Source organism: Rhinoderma darwinii, chromosome 5, assembly GCF_050947455.1.
Source record: "Rhinoderma darwinii isolate aRhiDar2 chromosome 5, aRhiDar2.hap1, whole genome shotgun sequence".
NCBI classification, from domain to species: Eukaryota; Metazoa; Chordata; class Amphibia; order Anura; family Rhinodermatidae; genus Rhinoderma; species Rhinoderma darwinii.
The window spans coordinates 292,629,621-292,645,718 of record NC_134691.1 but is presented as its reverse complement, the minus strand read 5'-3'; the positions used below and the strand labels follow the sequence as shown (position 1 = coordinate 292,645,718).

The 16,098-nt window shown below is 43.1% G+C and overlaps 1 protein-coding gene across 1 annotated transcript; it reads left to right on the top strand.

The window, feature by feature from the left end:
* Positions 1–5,835: 5,835 nt before the first annotated feature.
* LOC142652956 (protein QNR-71-like) lies at positions 5,836–14,891 on the top strand. The gene is made up of 11 exons (XM_075828663.1): positions 5,836–5,985; positions 8,512–8,664; positions 8,749–8,892; positions 8,966–9,130; positions 10,367–10,525; positions 10,898–11,266; positions 11,925–12,086; positions 12,174–12,276; positions 12,353–12,555; positions 13,437–13,527; positions 14,632–14,891. The coding sequence occupies exons 1-11, from the start codon at positions 5,919–5,921 to the stop codon at positions 14,780–14,782; spliced, it is 1,767 nt and encodes a 588-aa protein (XP_075684778.1). The 5' UTR covers positions 5,836–5,918; the 3' UTR covers positions 14,783–14,891.
* The last annotated feature ends 1,207 nt before the right edge of the window (positions 14,892–16,098 follow it).

The window sequence follows — 16,098 nt, the reverse complement described above, 5'->3', positions numbered from 1 at the left end:
GAGCAAGTAGAAATGAAAGGGGAGCAGCGCTGGTTACGAGCGCTGCGGCCACTTCAAAACAGCTGATTGGCGGGGGTTCCGAAAGTCGGACCCCGACCAATCAGCTATTGATGGCCTATCCTGAGGATAGGCCATCAATTCTTAGTAGCTGGAAAACCCCTTTAAGTTAAAGCACATCTCTACTTTTGGAACTGCTTTCAAAATTGCATTAGGGAACTGTATAACCTTTGGAATCTTGCCCTTTAAGGTTATTTTACAAGGGCAGATTTTATCCCATAACAAGCGCCGATCAACAATATACCAAATCAATAGGCGCTCATTTACAGGCCCTAAAAGTGCAGATGAAAACTGTTAATACTATCGTTTGGCCCCAATACAGTTTGCAGCATGGTCGACAGCACATCCCCTATTTGCACGGGGAGATTTGCTACCGACAACGTTGGTTTTATAGGTTGCATAAACTATGTGAGCAGCTGCAGACGAGCGTTTGCTCGTTTGTTGACTGATCACTACCATGTTTACACGGATCAATAATCGGGAACAAACGTTCGTGAAACTGCTCACTCTTTTATTATTGACCCGTGTAAATGGACCTTTAGGGCAGTGGCAGTTTAATAGTAAGGATCTATTCACCTCACATTTATTTATGTAAGCAGTATGTTGGGATAGGAAAAATAATCCAAATGTATCTGGTGATGTACCCATATGTTTACATGGGCCACACATGTGCCAAAAGTGTGTCCTGAAAAGTGTCGGAATTAGCGCCAAGAAACATCCAAAACGGCCTCCCATTGATTTTAATGGGAGGCGGAGGCGGGTTTTTCCCAAACAGCTTTTAGCCACTCGCAGGGAAAAAAAAGCGGCATCTGACCTCCCATTAAAATCAATGGGCGGCACAAAAAGCATTTTTCGCAGCGTTGTTTGCCTGCGGCGCTCAATGGCCCCGGGCGAAAAGAAAGTCCTGGCAGGTGAAAATCTGCCTCAAAATTCCTTCAGGAATTTTGAGGCAGATTTTTTTCTGCCTGCAAAATACTCTGTGTGAGCAGGGCCTACATGTCAATGGCAGATGATACAATTGTATAGGAATACAGTTGCATACATCAGGGTATTATTTTAGGTACTCTTCAAACGCTTTTCACAGGTAGGTAGATTTTGTTGGGGCGTGGCTTGCAATTGGCCGGGGTTGGCAGAATATAATTTTTTCTTTCTAAATACTCCTTGTATTCTATTTTCACTATAAGGACTGTGAAGGATGGTCTATTTGCTTATTTTCTCTGTATTAAATTACTTTATGAATTATCAAGCAGGATGCCGAATTACTAAGATATGTATTCTCCATTATTTTAATGACCTTTTCTCTACATAGTTCTGCTCGAGTCTCAAAGAACTGTGTTATCTTTATGTGTTCATCGTGTGGTCTTCATGCATCCATGGCTAGCGGGTTGGCTGAACGCCCAGACATAATATGCAACTATTTGTCATTATCGCAACAAACTCCCTCATGGGAAAGAACAGTTAACACCACCCCATTGTATGCTTGTCTCCAAGTGTTACCTGATGTCAGCATTTTAATGAAGAATTATAATTATGTATTTGAAATATTCTTATGGTCTGCTATTGGCTGAATAAGAAATATTGTCACATTGCCTCTGATTGTTAACCTCAAGCCTACACCCCTTTTGAATGATATTATTGTTATTGAGTTTGGCAATAAACCCCCAGAGGAGTATTTTGAGCATACCAGCAGCGTCTGTGTGTTATTTCTCCTCTCTCGATATATATCGGTATGAAATCTCCTGATTAGGATGCTGGATAAAGTTCCTGGCATGAGTGTTTGTTGGAACACTTGTCTACATTTCAGTCTAATATATTTTGAGCCATTAACTTCCACGACAGGACCTTAGCGTGAGGACAGTATAGAGGGAAGGGATTGCCTAAAACAGTGATCTCAGATACCATTTGCCCTAAAAGTTACCCGAAAATTCAGACATTAGACCCCAGACCAGACCCAAAATTCAGACTAGACCAGACTCCATAATTGAATTCCCAGACCAGACTTGATAATTCGGACCCCAAACCACATCATTTCGACACCAGACCACATAATTTAGATCCCAGGCCAGGCCCCAAAAGTTAGACCATACAACAGACCCCTCTAATTACTCACCTATTCTCTCACAGGAGAGGTGAGTAATATTAGTCTTTATCTATTAGATTAATCGATAATAGACAATTTAAAAAAACAATAATAGGATAATTAGTAATTAGTGTAATTTAGAGGGGAAGGTCAATGCCCCCTTTAAATCCAATCCTGCGTGTGCAGGACATTGTCCGGGAAACGCATTTGCTGGGATTGCCCTTAAAAAATAGGATCAGTCATGGCAAATTCTGGACTGTTAGCAACTATAGTATATGACCAGACTTCTGTATACATGGCTGTATGATGGCTCAGTGACTATTCTGCTTATTCAGAGCTAAGGGTCTGACACCATCGTGATCTCAGAGAACAGGATCAATCCTATCCTTGGCTCTAAAAATATGGTTCGTGCACAGAACTGTAAGGGTATGTGCACACACACTAATTACGTCCGTAATTGACGGACGTATTTCGGCCGCAAGTAGTGGACCGAACTCAGTGCAGGGAGCCGGGCTCCTAGCATCATACTTATGTACGACGCTAGGAGTCCCTGCCTCTCCGTGGAACTACTGTCCCGTACTGAAAACATGATTATAGTACGGGACAGTTGTCCTGCAGAGAGGCAGGGACTCCTAGCATCGTATATAACTATGATGCTAGGAGCCCGGCTCCCTGCACTGTGTTCGGTCCGGTACTTGCGGCCGAAATACGTCCGTAGATTACGGACGTAATTAGTGTGTGTGCACATACCCTAAAACGACAGTGTGCATAAGACCTAAAGCAGGGTCTGTTGAGAAGCATTATTTTTTCATTACAATTATTTATATTTTTAACTCTTAAACATCACCCTCTTACACACACACATACACACCATATCCTACCTTTACAGTAATAGAATCAGGAGCTAAATAATAATTTCTTTTTTTTTCCGGAAAACGCGTCAGAATGAGCATAAAAAAACCGGTCAAAAAAAAGTCCCACGGTAAAAAAAAGCGGCATGCTCTTTCTTGCCGCGGTTCCGCCTCTGACCTCCAATTGAAATCAGAGAGAGCAGAGAGAATTTTGAGGCAAATTTTTTCTGCCTGCAAAAAAGCTCCATGTAAACAGGGCCTTAATCCACCTACCTTATTTTGATGATTTTTTCTTTTTTTTTTAATGTCATAAATACTTTATTCAAAGTTAATAATATTATTTGTTCTCTGCTTCCATACACTTAATTTTGGCAAGGAGATAGCCATCGATCTTTTGCAATAACTTACCTAGCTATAAATAATCATTTAGCTAGTTTCCTTTTTAACGATTGTTAAGGGGACATTTATGCTGTGGCATTGCCATTGATTTAAGTCCCAGACTACAAACGTTAAATGTGAGGAAATCCATGTTATGCATTTTATGTTTTTGAATTAGATCCCAGCAGAGAAAGGCCCCATGCACACGACTGTAGTTTTTATCCGCAATTACGGATCCGTAATTGTGGATAAAGTACTGACACATTAATTTCTATCGGCCACTGACACGTTCCCGTGTGTGTTTGGACTGTAAAAATGAGTCGCAGAAAAAAGAACATCTGCTATTTTTTGCATTTACGGATCATGCTCCTAAACTTATTAGGGTATGTTCACACGGCTTATTTTCAGCCGTTTTTTGGGCCGTAAACACCCCAAAAACCAACTGAAAATACGGCTCAAGAAGTGACATGCACTTCTTTTTTATGGGGCGTTTTTTTACACGCCGTTTTTAAAAAGACCCACGTAAAAAAATTCCCCATGGGAACGGAACGCCGTCTTTTCCCATTAAAATCAATGGGCAGATGTTTGGAGGCGTTCAGCCCCCGTATTTTCAGCCATTTTCAGGGGCGATTACGGCCTGAAAAACGAATGAAAATAGGCAGTGTAAACATACCCTAAGGGCTCATTTACACGAGTGTGTTATACATCCGTGCGACGCGCATGATTTTCACGCGTATCGTACGGACCTATGTTAGTCTATGGGGCCGTGCAGACAGTCCGTAATTTTTGCGAAACGTGAGTCCGTTGCGTAAAACTCACGACGTCCTATATTTCTGCGTTGTTCGCGCATCACGCACCCATTGAAGTCAATGGGTGCGTGAAAATCACGCATGCCACACGGAAGCACACGGAGCACACGGAGCGTGATTCGCGCAACAGCTGTCAAACTTTTGTCAAAAGATTTTCGTTCGTGCAGCCCACGTGGTATTCACACGGGTCGCACGGACCTAAACAAATCTATGGGGCAGTGCAGTCCGTGAGTTTTGCGCAGCGTGAGTCCGCTGCGTAAAACTCACGACATGTTCTATATTTAGGCATTTTTCGCGCACCACGCACCCATTTAAGTCAATGGGTGCGTGAAAACCCACGCATGCCCCACGGAAGCACTTCCGTGGGACACGCGTTATTCGCGCAGCAGCAGTAAAAGAATGAATGTAAACAGAAAAGCACCACGTGCTTTTCTGTTTACAAACATCCAAACGGAGTGTCATAATGATGGCGGCTGCGCGAAAATCACGCAACCGCGCATCATACGGAGCTGACACACGGAGCTGTTAAGTGCCTTTTGCGCACGCAAAACGCCGCATTTTTTGCGTGCGCAAAACGCACACGCTCGTGTAAACCCGGCCTAAGGGTGTGAACATGGTCTGCAAATGAAAATGACACTCCACGGCCTGTCCGTGCAGTATTTACTGAGTGTCAATACTGCACGGTCCTGTGCATGGGGCCTAATGAAGGCAAACTTGTCCCAAATTAAGGGCGGATTCAGATGAACGTGATTTTAGTTCGTGCAGCCCGCGTGGTATTCACGCGGGTCGCACGGACCTAAACAAATCTATGGGGCAGTGCAGTCCGTGAGTTTTGCGCAGCGTGAGTCCGCTGCGTAAAACTCACGACATGTTCTATATTTAGGCATTTTTCGCGCACCACGCACCCATTTAAGTCAATGGGTGCGTGAAAACCCACGCATGCCCCACGGAAGCACTTCCGTGGGACACGCGTTATTCGCGCAGCAGCAGTAAAAGAATGAATGTAAACAGAAAAGCACCACGTGCTTTTCTGTTTACAAACATCCAAACGGAGTGTCATAATGATTGCGGCTGCGCAAAAAGCACGCAGCCGCGCATCCATATGATTAGGACACACGGAGCTGACACGCTGCTGCCACGCGCGCAAAACGCAGCATTTTGTGTGCGCGCAAAACGCTCACGTTCGTCTGAATCCGCCCTAAAGGATTTACTGAGACCAAAATAAAACGTGTGTAGTTATATGTATGTATGTATATATTTATTTATATTCAATAGTGATTATTGCATTTTGCAATCGCACAAGATCGCAGTGCAATGTTGCACATTATCGGCGCTTATATAAGTCTATGGTGTTGCCTGAAATAGCATATCCACATTCATTTTCATGCATCCTTGGTTTTAGATTGCAAAAATTTTTTTACATATTTTAAAGGATTATGTAACGTTGAAAATAGAAATGTTGTGATTTCACTTAGAGTTTTCAGTTCTTCGTACTTCTGGTTCTTAAGAAACTTAGAAAAACTTTAAGATTCATAGGAGTGACTCATAAGCACATGAGCAGGGAGGCGGCTCCTATACTTGAAATCATCTTTCCTTAATTCCATCACATGATGGGCCTGCAGACTTCTCATAATTAGGAGGAGGGATCGTGGGGACTGGCTGATATCTCCTGCAGCTGTGACTTGTTGAGCCCAGTTTAAATGCTGGTGTGCTGATCTCTGACAAGCTCATTCACCTTCCAAGATGCTGCCTGCAGTAGTGGAAGGTTTAGTGCTGCTGTGCCTAGTCTCAGCCATCCAGGCAGGAAACCGTAAGTCAGGTTTTAAGATCTGTATATGAGTTTTACACTTTGTTGGTTTAGTCATGGTGTAGAGTAAGGCGGTTAGCAGCTGTAGTGCTACAAGATGTAGAATGTATACTGGTGACTTGTATACCCACAGAGTTAAATATTGTACTTTAGTAAAGTAAGTCTATCTATGATGTCTGTCTATGCTTAACTGTAAATGTCCCCTATGTTCTTCCTATTGGGTCTCTTTGGAAATTTCTGTTTTGAACTAGCACTGGTTAAATGGCTCTTACAAAACCTAGCCAGAGTAAATTGTCAGAAATTTGAGGTAATTGTATATGTTGATGGTCTTAAGCCTTTAAAGTGTGCTGTATGTATGTCCTTCTCAATGAATTAGATTATCATTTCAGTAAGTAAACTCCAAGAGAAACTGATATATATATATATATATATATATATATATATATATCAATGTGTGCGCATTACAGGGATCTATTTCCAGCATTTCTTTCTTTTAATGTTTGTGGTAAGTTATTGAACCCAAAAATTTAGTGTCTCGGACAATTAGAATATTATAGAAGCCCAACTTCAAAAAATGATTTTTAATACTGAAATGTTGGACTACTGAAAAGCTTGTACAGTATCTGCACTCAATACTTGGTCGGGGCTCTTTTTGCATGAATTACTGTATCAATGCGATGTGGCATGGAGGCGATCAGCCTGTGGCATTGCTAAGGTGTTACGGAAGCCCAGGTTGCTCCTCTCTATGGGGTTTAGGTCGGGTGAGTTTGGCCAATCAAGTACAGTGATACTATGGTTATTTAACCCAGGTATTGGTATTTTTGGCAGTGTAGGCCGGTGCCAGGTCCTGCTGGAAAATTAAATTGGCATCTCCATAAAGCTTGTCGGCAGAGGGAGGCATGAAGTGCTCTAAAGTTTCCTGGTAGACGACTGCGCTGACTCTGGACTTGCTATAACACAGTGGACTAACACCAGCAGATGACCTGGCTCTCCAAACTATCACTGACTGTGGAAACTTCACACTGGACCACAAGCAACTTGGATTGATGCCTCTCCACTCTTCCTCCAGACTCTGGGGCTGTGATTTCTAAATGACATGCAAAAGTTTTCAGTCTGTGACGGTTCGGGGGTCTATGTATTCTGCTAGTGTTGGTCCACTGTGTTATATCAAGTCCAGAGTCAACGCAGCGTCTACCAGGAAATGTTAGAGCACTTCATGCCTCCCTCTGCTGACAAGCTTTATGGTGATGCTGATTTAATTTTCCAGCAGGACTTGGCACCTGCCCACACTGCCAAAAGCACCAATACCTGGTGTAATAACCACAATATCACTGTACTTGATTGGCCAGCAAACTCTCCTGACCTAAATCCTATAGAGAATCTATGGGGTATTGTCAAGAGGAAGATGAGACGCCAGACCCAACAATGCAGACGAGCTGAAGGCCGCTATCAAAGCAACCTGGGCTTCCATAACACCTCAGCATTGCCACAGGGTGATCGCCCCCATGCCACGCCGCATTGATGCAGAAGTAGCCCTGACCAAGTATTCAGTGCATATACTGTACATACTTTTCAGTAGGCCAATCATTCCTATAAGTCTCCCATCGAGCCTGTGACCGTAATAGAGAAACCGACTTCCTGTACACACGACGCTGTGGCAGTTGGAGTCCTAGTGCTGGTCACATGACACAGCTGAGGACCGAAAGGGAGTGGCTAACTCCCAAATACAGCCAATGCTAAAAAAATGACCTTCACTACAATGTGCCAGAGAATAAAAAAAAATTGTGGCAGTGCTCCTTTTAATTTATCTGTAGCAATTCAGAATTCGCTAAACTATTGCTGCAGTCTGGGCTAGTAAAGTGTAGCCAATAATTCTCCAATCTGCTCTGAATCTTAACATTCTCACCTCCATTATTAGTAGGTGGAGGGTTAATGACCATTTTATTAACTGAGCCTAGATGTGCCCCTTTTGTACTGGCAATAGCAAGTGGGAAAGTGAGCATTTGGGGGGGGGGGGGGAAGAAGGTACCCAAAGCTGATCATATATGCCATATGACCAAGTATTCGTACTATAGATCAATCTGGCTGGCACTAAAACCATTCAGCCATTCCTTCTATCTAAAAAGGCTCTCCATTCACCCTTTCTGTATTTTTGTATGGGAAGAAATGGCACAGAACCACACCTGAAGCAGATGGCACTTGGTAGGTGGGGGCAAACTTTGGAGCTACAACTTATGCCTCTAATGGCATGATATTGTATGGTGGCTACTGTAGAAGTGCTGCACTGTTTAGTGAATGATCTGCAGTTTATAGGTATGTTTCATTGTTAGTGATTTATTTCTAGTGCCATAATGCTAACTGCATGAACAGCTGTTCTTGTAATGTCTTGGTAACAAGGGGGCATTTCACTACTTTGTTTAATTCATTGATGGGCATTTATCTGCTTGAATATACTTTGTAGAACATTTATTCTGTAGCTAACTTCTGGTTTTGCAATTCTGTATTCACACACCATGTACAACTTTACAGGGTTTCAGGATGTAATGGAGTTTGGGAGGAGATCTGGCTCTAAAGGTCACAGTAACCACATAAGTGGCTGGTCTCCTGATACCAACTCATGGGATGAGAAGCTCTACCCTGCCTGGAAGTCTGGTGATGCTAGATGGGAAAACTGCTGGAGAGGTGATAATAAAAATTCCTATATTCTCAACAACCCAAAAACTGTAAATGTGACTTAAAATCATGCTGGCTTAATATGTTATCTAGGTGGCAAAGTGGTGGCATTGTTGACCAGTGACAGTCCTGCACTGATAGGGTCAAATGTGACTTTTGCTGTGACCCTACAGTTTCCCAGATGTCAAAAAGAAAATGAAGATGGAGGCATTGTTTATGAAAGAGGATGTGGAAATGGTAAATGTCGTGAAACCGTAGTGTACAATGCATATAGATATTTAGATGGCATTACAATAAATTGTCTATTTAGTCTCCGCCAGCTCCCCGGACCAATATGTGTATAACTGGACCAAGTGGATAGATTTCTGTGATGAAGGAAACTGCAGTTTTGCCAACAACTTTCCAGATGGAAGACCATTCCCACATCACCCCCAGTGGAGAAGACACAACTTTATTTACATCTTCTCCACACAGGGTAAGGATCTTGGGTAGCGCCTAAGACCTCATTCCTACTGGTGTATTGTATGACTGTTTGCATTCTATATGTAACTACCAGACTCATCCCTTGCAGTTATACTGCACCATGGTGGTCTATAAGGTTGTGTATAAATAAGATGCATCACAAACTCCAGTTTTTTTTTTTGTTTTTTTTTTACACTCTAGCCATTAGATTGTATTTGGTGCTTACTTTAATACTAAAATGTCTCTGACTGCATTACCCGAGGGGCTTTAAGGGAACCATCACATCATGCTGTCCCATCTGTAGGCAGCGTGTTATAGAGGAGCTGAGCAGATATTACTTTTGTGGGAAAAGGTTCAGTGTAACTTGTGTTAAATCCCTGCTCAGTCTGGGCTTGGGAGTCCAGAGGTGGTGTCACTCCATGATCTACAGCCTTTCCTCTATGATTGCATACAATAATTTAGTAGGACTGCCCACTTGACTCCATAGCCCAGAATAAACAGGGATTTAAGTCCATAAATTGCAAGTTATACTAAATCTTTTCCCACACAACCTAAACCCTAACCTGCTCAGCAGGGCCGGCGTCCAAACCCAGGCAAGTGCCGGGGCCCACTACCCTTGGGGAAGCCTCTGACATGACTGTCCATATATGGACCGTGTTGTCAGGAGCAGCGCAGTGTCCCAGGCAGAGTGCTAGCAGCGCTCTGCCCTGGACTATGGCTCTGGGGTTTCCCCTGACAACTGTCCATATATTGACAGTGACATCAGGGGTTTCTCCTGAAGGGTAATCCCCAGCCCGAGCATCGGCAATGCTTTGGCTGAGGATTCTGCACCTACAGGGTGGGGGCTGTGGTGCTACCTGGGAGGGGGGGGGGGGTTATGTGGCACTACCTACAGAGGGCACTAGATTTATGGGGGTACAAACAGGGCCTAACTTCTATATGGTGCACAAAGTGACGTCTTCTGCCATTTTACTGCTGCTGTGAGTTCCCCCGCAAAAGTGCCTACTAACTGTCACCCAAGGGCCCCCTAAACGTGGAGCCAGCCATGCTGCTCCGCTCCACTCCTCCAGCTCTATAACCTACTGCCTGTTTTGGTGTGACTGGTTCCCTTTGAGATGAATCATGGAGGCCGACAATTACACAACAAAGCTCTTATGATCATGCTTTGCTACTATCTCTTTCATAGAATATGTATTGCTTATGTTTCTTTAATCCACATATCAGATTCAAGACTTGTGTTTCTTATTAGGCCAGTATTACCAAAAGATTGGGAGATCTTCTGCTATTCTGTCCATAAATACTACAAACATCACAGCCGGCACACAAATGATTGAGGTCACTGTCTTCAGGAAAGGTTATCGGAGACATTACCCAGTTGCTAAAGCAAGCAGTATCTATGTTGTAACTGGTAAGTTGTGAAATTTGCATGTAAAGAAATCGATATTGTGGCTCTTAAACTCCAGTGCATAATTGTAAGGGAGGGCCTGGGTGGTTTACGGCCCTGTCCAGCTGTTGCTGAAAACGTTTCTGGCAATTTAACTTTACTAGGCGATGGTGCTGCAGGGCAATTGAACACTTGTCAGACTGCAGCCAATAGCCAGGGGTCCCAGCGGCAGGACACCCTGTGATCAGCTTATTATTTGGAGATTCTTTATGCATTTTCAACCACTATACAGGCACCACTTGCAATGCACTACTGTAGCAGTTTTTAGCACTGTAGTATTTATATCTATTACTTTTTAAAATGTTTGATGCACAAACTGAATTTTTTCTTTCCAAGATCAAATTCCATTTTATGTGAACCTTTCCCAGAAGAATGACAAGAATTCCTCAGACAGTATCTTCATTAAGGATTCCCCAATTCAATTTGATATCCGAATCCATGATCCAAGCCATTATCTCAATAAATCTGCAGTGAAATTTGACTGGGACTATGGTGATGGTAGTGGATCATTTGTTTCCAATAACCCAGTCTCTAGTCATACTTATACATTGCTTGGAAATTTTAGTGTCAATTTGACCATTAAAGCTGCCATTCCTGGTCCATGTAAACCTGTTACACCCACTCGAGTCCCTACAACATCCACTCCAGTCCCTACAACACATCTACCAACAACCACCAGAACTTTCACCACTGCCAATTCCACTGGTAAGTAAAAAGCAAATCTATTCACACTAAGGCTGGATTTACACAGGCGTGTTCATTCTGATGTACAGTTCGCATGTCGGCCGTATTTCCCGAACTGAACACACTGCAGGGAGCTGGGCTCCTAGCATCATGGATATCGATCATGCTAGGTGTCCCTGCCTCCCCATGGAACTTCTGTCCCAAACTGAAAACATGATTACAATACGGCAGTTTTCCCACAGTGAGGCAGGGACTCCTAGCAACCTAGAGAACTATGATGCTAGGAGCCCGACTCCCTGCATTGTGTTCGGTGCGGGAAATGTGGCCGAAGTCCGGACTGTATATCACAGACTGAACACGCTCGTGTGAATCCGGCTTAATTCTATGATTGCAGGTTGTTTTAGGCCTCATGCACATGGCATGGAGCCTCTGGGACTTGTATGTTGTGGGATGCCATATGTAAGGGGTATTATGCCATATTTCTAGGGAGGAATATCTGTTTATATATGTGTGCAACGATAATAAAAAATGTCTCACTGGATTCTGTACAGTAGTCTGAGACATATGAAGGTGTATAACTGCACAGATACCTCTTTGGGTGATCTCTTAAGGTTCTGCAACACTGGGCTGTAATATGGCTTTGTGCACGGGATGTAGTTTTTGTTTTTCCTCATTGCAGATAACTCGACAGAACTGCCACCATTTGAAACGGAAACTGTCCCAATGACAACTGAAATGCCAAATGTTACCACTGTTGATACAACCACGCCACCTACAACTCCTGCCCCTGGCTGCTTCATATACAGATATGGATATTACAACACCAAGATTACAGTTGTAGGTTAGTCGCTGACATTTTTGACACTGCTACTGTAGCTTTAGAATAATCAGTGCCTAGAAGAGCCTTCATTCCTTTTCTCCACTATAGATGGTATCCTTGAGGTCAAAATTGTTGAAATGACACGTGTTCAAGTATCTACATCTCAGACTGAAAACTCAGTAATTGACTTTGTGGTGACTTGCCAAGGAAGGTATGTCTGTAAACTGGAAACCAAAATTCTGTGACATTGAAAATGCTGTTCTTTGAGATGACCTCTGTTCTTTCAGCTTGCCTACAGATGCCTGCACAGTAGTCTCAGATGCTAGTTGCATGGTTCCCCAGGACATGGTCTGTGATGTAGTTCCATCTTCTGATCAATGCTTACTGACCCTGAGAAGAGCATTTGAGCCTGGATCCTACTGTGTAAATATTACATTGAGTGACGGTGCAAGTTTGGCTCTCGCTAGTACTCTGGTGTCTATAGATGATGGTAAGTGATGCCTATGAAAGATTGTCATCTAGCTTGGATAGAATGGACTGTCTGAACAAGCTCCCTCTTAAAGCAACATATAGTGTACTTAAGTTAAAAAAATAAAATAAATCCTAGCTCTTCCTCCCCTCCAATTGCAATTCAAAGCAGGGATATATAAGTGAAGCTTGTGTTCCAGGAGATCAGCCATGGCCCTTAAGTCACTCACCAGCCAAAAATGTAAGACTAGCAAAAAAAAAAATCTCCATGATTTTTGTGAACGTTTAGAAAATCCTGCAGACTCAGGCCCCATGCACAAGATTGTAAAAAAAAACGCCCGTAATTACGGGCCCATAGAATTCTATTGGCCACGGGTACCTTTCCATTTTTGTATGGGAAGGTGTCCGGGCTGTTGAAAGAAGTCTATGGAGCTCCCGTAATTACAGGTGGCTACGTGTGTGCACCCATAGTCACGGGAGCATTGCTACACTACGTCAGAGGATTTAAATTTTTGAATAAAGAATAAAAAATGGCAGTTTTGTTAAACGGTGTGACAAAGGACCTGTATTTATGGGAGGGAAAAAATAGTCATGTGCATGGGGCTTGTGTGGACCACTTAATCTCCCATTTAGTTAATTAGGTTGTGTTCCTTTAAGGGGCTTTGAGGTGAAGTTGCGTTTTTTTTTTTGTTTTTTTTTAAATTATGCTGCCTAAAACGTAGGGGCCAAAAATTAGTTTCGATGTGGAAAAAAAAAATGCAGTTTGTTGGTTGTTACTGATTGGGACATAAGGATCAAACGGCTGCTGCATTTGTCACCCATTAAATGGATAGGAACATATACAGTACATATTAGAAACTAGTCTTTTACTAGTTTAATTTTTTTTTTTTTCCTCAACTCTAGGTTCTAGATCACCACGGACCGTTTATGCAGTACTTATTCCTTTAGGTTTGGTTGCCCTCGTTGCAGTGGTAATTGGGATCACCTTGCACAAGTGAGTTAATGTTACAGCATTTTTGGTTCACATTGGTAATTGTATTAAGGTTGTGCGTTTACTTCAAGTTCATATAATACAATTTTGGCCATGTTCACACAGGGCGGATACACTGCGTGAGTGCACAGCGTATCTGTCATGGAACCCACAAGGAATTAAATCTGAAAAAAATGCACCAAACTGTAGTGCAGTTTTTCAGGCACAGTCTCTGCTGCATATAAGGGCCTGTTCACATCAGCGTTCGCTTTCCGTTCTACGGTTCCATCGGAGGTTTCCATTGTGGATCCCCGAAACAAAGTCAAACAGAAACCACAGCTGCCGTTTGAATCACCATTGATATCAATGGTGACAAACACTGCTAATGGTTTCCGTCTACCGTTCCGGCAGGTTTCCGTTTGTCCGCCGGAATCAATAGCGCAGTCGACTCCGCTATTGATTCCGTCAAAATGGAACCTGACGGAATGGTGAACGGAAACCATTAGCAAGCTTTCCGTCACCATTGATATCAATGGCGACAAACTGAAGCTGTGGTTTCAGTTTGACTTTCCGTGGGGGGGTTTCACCCGACGGAACCCCGGAACGGAAAGCTGATGTGAACAGGCCCTAACAGTGTGTGAAAGTTTATGCTTTACCTGTGACAGTGACACTTTCTTCTGTTCTCATCCAGGCCAGCCTCCTGGGATACTACTGCTGCAGTCTGATTGGCTGCAGCAGTCACATGGGATGAAATGTCATCCCAGGAGACCAGCCTGGACAGGAAATTGAAGAAAGCATATCTAGGACGATGGCTGCACTCTGTGGGGGGGTTACATTTTCCCCTCACTCACTGGTCTAAGAATCCTATAGAGACTACATGCTGCTAGGCTCCTATCGAGCAGACATTCATCACAAGCTCATGTGAGACACCCCCCCCCCCCTCCTATAGGTTACCATTGTGTGATAGCACTCTGATCTAGCACAATTTTAGAATGCCTTGTGTAAAGCCGTCAGAACCCTGTCATAAAGACCGCCTTGTCTTGGTAGTCCGTTATCTGAAAACCTACATTTTGCTGAAGTGTGCAGTAGTTTCGGTTTTCACAACATATAATTTTATTCTTTCCCTAGGAAATCCAAGCAATACAAACCTATTGCAAATGCATCAGATGGAAGGAGTGGTGATGGAATCACTGTGTATTTCAGTCAGATCAAACATGTTATCTTCAACAGAAGCCATGAGAATGATCCACTCCTGAAAAGCAAGGCTACAATAATATAACTCTGCTTAAAACTTGAATGTCTGCCGTGTGTTGGTATTCTGCTGGTCATGTAAAGTGGTTACTCTGTAGTAGAAATAATTGTCAATAAAGTAGCTCATTTTATTTAAATCGTTGCCTGTCTGAAACCAAATCTTAGGCTTTGTTCACTTCTGCGTTGGGCTCGTTCTGACGTTTCAGCTGAGCTTTCCGGCCGATCGGGACCCTGAACACACGTACACTCACCCGGCGCACAACAGACTAATGGAAACCATGGGCACCGGATCTGTCACCATTGAAATAAATGGTGATGGAAATGGGAACCTCTGGTTTGCCTTTGTGTCCAGGGTCCTGTTCTAGAAGAAAGCTCCGACGCTATGTCCAAACGGGACCCCGATGCAGATGTGAATGAAGACTTAGAGATGCAATGTTTCTTAACAGTATTGTTCCATAATCTTCTATTTAACTCCTAAAAGAAAAACAGTATCTACCAGATAAGAATACAAAAGTACTCAATTGTCAAATATGAGGAATCCACCCGTTTAAAAATGAAGAAAATGGGGTAGCACACATACTACAAACTAACATACAAATACATTTAAATTAGATTAAAACTTATTTAAAAAAAAAAAAACCCACAATGCGCTATGATAAATCTCAACCTACATAGAGGGCATTTAGGGCGCAAATCTTCTGCCTAAAGGTGACCATGCCCCGGGTGAGACATGTCCTTCATAACTATTTGTCGTGCCTATGCATCTCAGCCAAATCGCAACCAATTATAGTACTGCTGCCCCCCCCCCCTTCAAACTCATAATTGAGAAGGATTAAAAGCATAACAAAGAATGTCGGTGCAGAAGACCTAAGCTGGTCAGGCAACGCAGGCCTCTGATAGAGTGAAAATACATATGGCTTTCAATTATACATAAAAGTAAAAATGGAGACTTCCGGCGCCTGCATGTGAGGACACGCGAGTACAAGTGCTCCAGCCCTTGATACCAAAATCACTCGGTCAGATCCTACTAACTATCGCTGGGACAATCGAGTCTGATCCCCTGCAGCACGGAAGACAAACCTGTCGGTATATGGACAGATTCGTCCATATTATGGGCAAATCCAGAGCACAGAGCAAGTCCGGCCGACCAGACAGCCATCATGGCGGACGAGTCCTCTAAGCAAACCACACCAGATGAGTCAGAAGTGCCTCAAGCTCCACTGACCTCAATGTCTGGGGAGTCTACATTATCTACCCTGAATATTGACTATAAGCAATTGGCGATTCAGGTAGCGCAATTAATCTCCCCGGATTTACAAGAATCCCTGTCTAAAACGGTTAATA